Consider the following 6,000-nt stretch of genomic DNA (forward strand, 5'->3'; position numbering starts at 1 on the left):
AAGAATTAACGGACATGTGGGCTGAGTTGAGTGAAGGGTCCAAAGATTTACCAATTATTGTACACTTGTTTTTAAAAATGAAAGGAAAAGCTCTAGCAAGAAAAATTAACGAAGATTATCAAATTAAAGTAAAAAACCAATAATGGGTAGCAAAGGTATTAGACCAACTTTACAGGCAATAGAAGCAAACAAAGATTAAATGTGAATACTTTAAATATGAATTTTGTGATAAATAGAGTTTCTAATTGAAATAATGAAAACTTCTTACATTTCTTCTTAATTGCTCGAATAGTATTGAGTCGCCTACAATTATGCATGTATTCTTGAATTGTGGGGTTAGTATTTGACCCAGTAGAAGCTCGATGAAACTAAATTGCTGTTCAATTAAGTCTTGATTAATTTTATTTGTTAATATAAATGGAGCACCATAGTTTAGCATAAATTTTACAATTGCAGGTACAGAATATGCTGTAAAAAATATTTACAATAACTAATTACCAAAGCAATTAGAATGTATAATCTTACCAGTTCTCCTTAAAGCTTCTCTAGTTTCAATACTTAATAGAATTTTGTTTTTCTCGCTCTTTTTAAATTCACCTGGTCGTTCCTTGACATCTCGCTCCCAGCTTGGATTAATAATAAAAGCTAACGCTTAGCTTTTATTATTAATCCAAGCTCCCAGTCTTCAAGATATTTCAAGAAATTATTTTCCAACCACTATTTATTGAAAAGGATAATATTGAAAAAAAAAACCAAAACAACTTAAAGACAAAATAAATAATTAATATTTACTTTCAGCCTTTCATCATCAGTGGAGGTGTATGCGGCATTGTTTTTATTTCTTGTAGTTTTATGCTCCTTAAGATGTTTAGTATTTACTAAGTCAAAAAATTTATTGAAGGTCCTTATAAACAATATTGTTTCTGATAGTTCTGGATCCTTTTGTAGTTCTAAAGCTGCGGCTGTTGAAGAGCTTAAAACCTGATCTGCCAGTTTTACAAACATTAATGAATACGAATTAGGGAAAACATGACTGAACGTGAGTTTATGGGCTATGCGTAAAATAGTTTGACGCTTGTAAAGATTAATAATGTGATATCATAGTGATGTTATCTTCTACACTGTAGGACCACCCGAGTCGTATGGCTTCCTCAATGATATTTATACCATTTCGAATTAATACTGGTTCAGGATTACATGGTATTGGATCTGTATGCTGTTCAGTCGTCCATTACCACCAGTGAAATGATTGGAACACACGAACCAATGTTTCTTTACATTTGCAGGATCTGTTGTTTTTCCGCACAATTTCATCCGTAACACACATTTAGCCAACACAGTTTTAGGTTTCGGGAATGGAATAAACCAAACCCCTTCATGTGGGCCATGTAATTCTTTCGAGTGTCATTTGTACAACCGGGGTAAATACAGTGTTTGGTCGCGACCATTTTTACGGATTATAATATAAAACGGTAATTTAATTGTTAATGATTTGTTAAATGAAAACATATTAGTACAAAATAACTATAAAATAAATTAAACTAACCACAAAAACCTAAAATTAATTGTATGTAAACAAAAACGGAGACAAAAGAAACTTTCCCGGAAACTTTAAAAACATTTTTGAGCGCAGAAGAATAAACAGACGAAAAAATCAACCAATTACAATCGAGAATCATTTCGATTTCGGCTTGACCAATAACAGAAGTCTGCCCTGTCTCCTGTAAAGGAGATGTTATATGCTGACACTCCTGTGGTAGGGGTGTGTTTACTACTCCTAGATTAAGCCTAGGTCATTTGTTCATGCCAAAAATATATCTACATAATATCAATGGCCTCATTACTGTCTTTAATTTCTTAATTATAATGAAATTTGAAATTCTACTTACTATTTTGCCTTTGATGACAATTTAATACGTGTGGCAATGTCCGATGTTCCAGTCATGGATTAATTTAAACTGTGAAGCTCGATAAAACCGTTACTTTCTCTAGCTCTACCTCCACCAGAGAGTACGAAAACGGCCAACTGCTACACTGGCAATGGCAGTACGTAGGTTAGAAGCAAAACCCACGTAACTGTTTCGTGCACATTAAAAAAAATTATATTTAAATATTTGAAAGCTCAAGGCATGCATGGTAACAGTATGGATCTTAATATTTTCGCAAATATTAGTAGTTAAAGACTGTAACTTATATTAAAATTCATTATAGGTTTTAAAATGATACTTATTGCAAATATCAAGTAATTCACAAAATGATTAGTTTTCAGGCGAAGTTGATAAGGAACGAAATGCAGTAATAATGGGTACAATAGTCAGCTCTAGGATGAGGAAGTCCATCCAATAATTAGGACTGAAAAAAGGAGATCTATTGCATGCTGGGTCATTAAACATTGTTGAAATAAATAATTATGGTTAACAGCAAGTTTAAAAATAATAGTTGGCTACGTTTTAAAACCATTACTTTAACGTTTTAAAAAAATTCTTAGGAAATAATTGTAGTGTACTGGATAACGACAAACTAACGTTGATTTTATACCGACTAAATTTAGAAGCAAAATATCCGCTAACGAAATTAAAAATAAACGATTATACTACGTAGATACGTACATAAATATTTTAAGTTAAGAAGTGGTAGATTTGTACCTTATTTATCAACGTAATAAAATCGTAGATTAAAAACCTTGTAACATTATAACAACTTAAATACGATAAATCTACCAATCTCAAACGTTGCCTTTGCTACCCGGGTTGGAATTCGTAAGACACGTGGATTACAGCACTTAAAACAAAAATAAGACATGACAGATAGGCTTTAACAGCGAATGATGAAAAAGTTTTTAAAATGATAAATATTTATGGAGGTAAAAGGAAACAAAAAGAACATGTAGAATCACAAAATTCGGAACAAAAAAAGAAGAAAGGATCATCTTCGGTAAAATTACAATTTTTTTCCCAATTACTTCCTGATTTATATTTATTTATTTATTTATATGTGTGAAGTTGCTCGCACGCATTTCAGAGGATGATGACAGCGTTCAATCTCATCTTAAGGCCTTATCCAAAGAATTGGAGAAATCTCATCCAAATGCTGGCATTTTAGAAAAAAAAATGTTTCCTACTGCTCAATGGCGACAAAATTTTGCATATACCAACAGGGTTTCATTGTTGACCGAAAGGTTTCCACTTTTGATACAGAAAAACCAGGTAAACAGCTGAATTATTTTAATTTTGGTAAATGATTAATATTAATTCTATGTATTTGTTTATCTAGTTGGTGAAGCAACTCATGCAGTTCTATTCAAAATATCAGACCATTTGCTGATAAACTAATTTATAATCACTTCAAACCCCTAACCAAAAAGGTTCTAAATATGACTTAGCTAGCCTAAGGTGGTGCCTTGGGTATTAGCCTAGCTGATTATTATTATCAAGAACCGAAAATCCATCGTAAATATCGTTGAAAACTAAGAAGTATTATCTGAAGTGGATTTCGAGGGTATGAAACTGATGTAACACATTAAAACTACGTTTTTCATTATCATTTTATTTTATTTTATTTTTCTTAATTTCGATTTCATTTTATTTCGATTTTCTTTTAGAGCACAAACTGAAAGCATGCCTAATAACGTTACCTACGTTTTTTACCGAGTGCCTAAATCATTGGTACACACAAAATGTAAGGACAATATTTTTACTTAATTTGTTTAAATATAGTTTTTAACCCTTTTATTTCTTATTATTTTATAGGATCGTGTCACTGACACTCCTGTCATTAAATTTTTAAGCGAAGATTTATTTACATCGTCATTTGAAAATTTAATAGAGAAGGTCAGCTTCGAAGTTACTACTACAGAAAGCGCAATATACCTCCATTTGTTTCTGGGTTGTAAACCTTCCAATTGCAGTACCCAAAGACAATGGAATAATTGCAAAAGGATGTATTTAAAATTGAGTGTGGAAATGTGTCAACGCCTATCATAAATAAGATAAACAATCTTTTGTAAAATTTTATAAATACATTGTTTAATTTGTAAATGGATACCTATAATATCACAAAAACATGTATTTATCATATTTTAGGTTCAAAATGAATGCTTACTCTAATGTTCAATCTAACGAACCCTCTCGTTAAAATTAGTTAACCCTAGACTTTAAATACTACAATCTAAGGGCATCTTCCAGAGACATTTTAACGAATTTGCAAAATAATGAAACGGTTTTTGACTATATTAGATCTTTCGTAATTTTTTATACAGTCAAAGGCAGTTTCGTTATATTACGAATCCGTTCAAAAGTCTTCGGAGTTTAATTTCTCCAACTATAGCGTTCTATTTAGCCAACAAATAAAATTAATTTTGCTAACCATAGCGTGCGATTTTGCCAACTAATGCGTGTGATTCTGCCGACTAACGGTGTGATTTTGGTAACTAAAGAGTTTGATTCTGCCGACTAACGCGTGTGATTCTGCCGACTAACGGTGTGATTTTGGTAACTAAAGAGTTTGATTCTGCCGACTAACGCGTGTGATTTTGGTAACTAAAGAGTTTGATTCTGCCGACTAACGCGTGTGATTCTGTCGACTAACGGTGTGATTTTGGTAACTAAAGAGTTTGATTCTGCCGACTAACGCGTGTGATTCTGCCAACTAATGTGTTTGATTTTGGTAACTAAAGAGTTTGATTCTGCCGACTAACGTGTGTGATTCTGCCAATTAACGGTGTGATTTTGGTAACTAAAGAGTTTGATTCTGCCGACTAACGCGTGTGATTCTGCCGACTAACGGTGTGATTTTGGTAACTAAAGAGTTTGATTCTGCCGACTAACGCGTGTGATTTTGGTAACTAAAGAGTTTGATTCTGCCGACTAACGCGTGTGATTCTGCCGACTAACGGTGTGATTTTGGTAACTAAAGAGTTTGATTCTGCCGACTAACGCGTGTGATTCTGCCGACTAACGGTGTGATTTTGGTAACTAAAGAGTTTGATTCTGCCGACTAACGCGTGTGATTCTGCCAACTAATGTGTTTGATTTTGGTAACTAAAGAGTTTGATTTTGGTAACTAAAGAGTTTGATTCTGCCGACTAACGCGTGTGATTCTGTCGACTAACGGTGTGATTTTGGTAACTAAAGAGTTTGATTCTGCCGACTAACGCGTGTGATTCTGCCAACTAATGTGTTTGATTTTGGTAACTAAAGAGTTTGATTCTGCCGACTAACGCGTGTGATTCTGCCAACTAACGGTGTGATTTTGGTAACTAAAGAGTTTGATTCTGCCGACTAACGCGTGTGATTCTGCCGACTAACGGTGTGATTTTGGTAACTAAAGAGTTTGATTCTGCCGACTAACGCGTGTGATTCTGCCAACTAATGTGTTTGATTTTGGTAACTAAAGAGTTTGATTCTGCCGACTAACGTGTGTGATTCTGCCAATTAACGGTGTGATTTTGGTAACTAAAGAGTTTGATTCTGCCGACTAACGCGTGTGATTCTGCCGACTAACGGTGTGATTTTGGTAACTAAAGAGTTTGATTCTGCCGACTAACGCGTGTGATTTTGGTAACTAAAGAGTTTGATTCTGCCGACTAACGCGTGTGATTCTGCCGACTAACGGTGTGATTTTGGTAACTAAAGAGTTTGATTCTGCCGACTAACGCGTGTGATTCTGCCGACTAACGGTGTGATTTTGGTAACTAAAGAGTTTGATTCTGCCGACTAACGCGTGTGATTCTGCCAACTAATGTGTTTGATTTTGGTAACTAAAGAGTTTGATTTTGGTAACTAAAGAGTTTGATTCTGCCGACTAACGCGTGTGATTCTGTCGACTAACGGTGTGATTTTGGTAACTAAAGAGTTTGATTCTGCCGACTAACGCGTGTGATTCTGCCAACTAATGTGTTTGATTTTGGTAACTAAAGAGTTTGATTCTGCCGACTAACGCGTGTGATTCTGCCAACTAACGGTGTGATTTTGGTAACTAAAGAGTTTGATTCTGCCGACT

General features: G+C 34.1%; 1 protein-coding gene across 1 annotated transcript; it reads left to right on the forward strand.

The window, feature by feature from the left end:
- The first annotated feature begins 3,288 nt into the window (after positions 1-3,288).
- On the forward strand, positions 3,289-3,983 carry LOC149933748 (uncharacterized). Its single transcript, XM_090157404.1, has 4 exons — positions 3,289-3,319; positions 3,475-3,498; positions 3,602-3,678; positions 3,750-3,983. The coding sequence occupies exons 1-4, from the start codon at positions 3,289-3,291 to the stop codon at positions 3,981-3,983; spliced, it is 366 nt and encodes a 121-aa protein (XP_090013530.1).
- Positions 3,984-6,000: the final 2,017 nt, after the last annotated feature.

The sequence above is a fragment of the Leiobunum rupestre genome, chromosome 8, assembly GCF_980474605.1.
Source record: "Leiobunum rupestre chromosome 8, qqLeiRupe1.1.hap1, whole genome shotgun sequence".
Classification (NCBI taxonomy): Eukaryota; Metazoa; Arthropoda; class Arachnida; order Opiliones; family Sclerosomatidae; genus Leiobunum; species Leiobunum rupestre.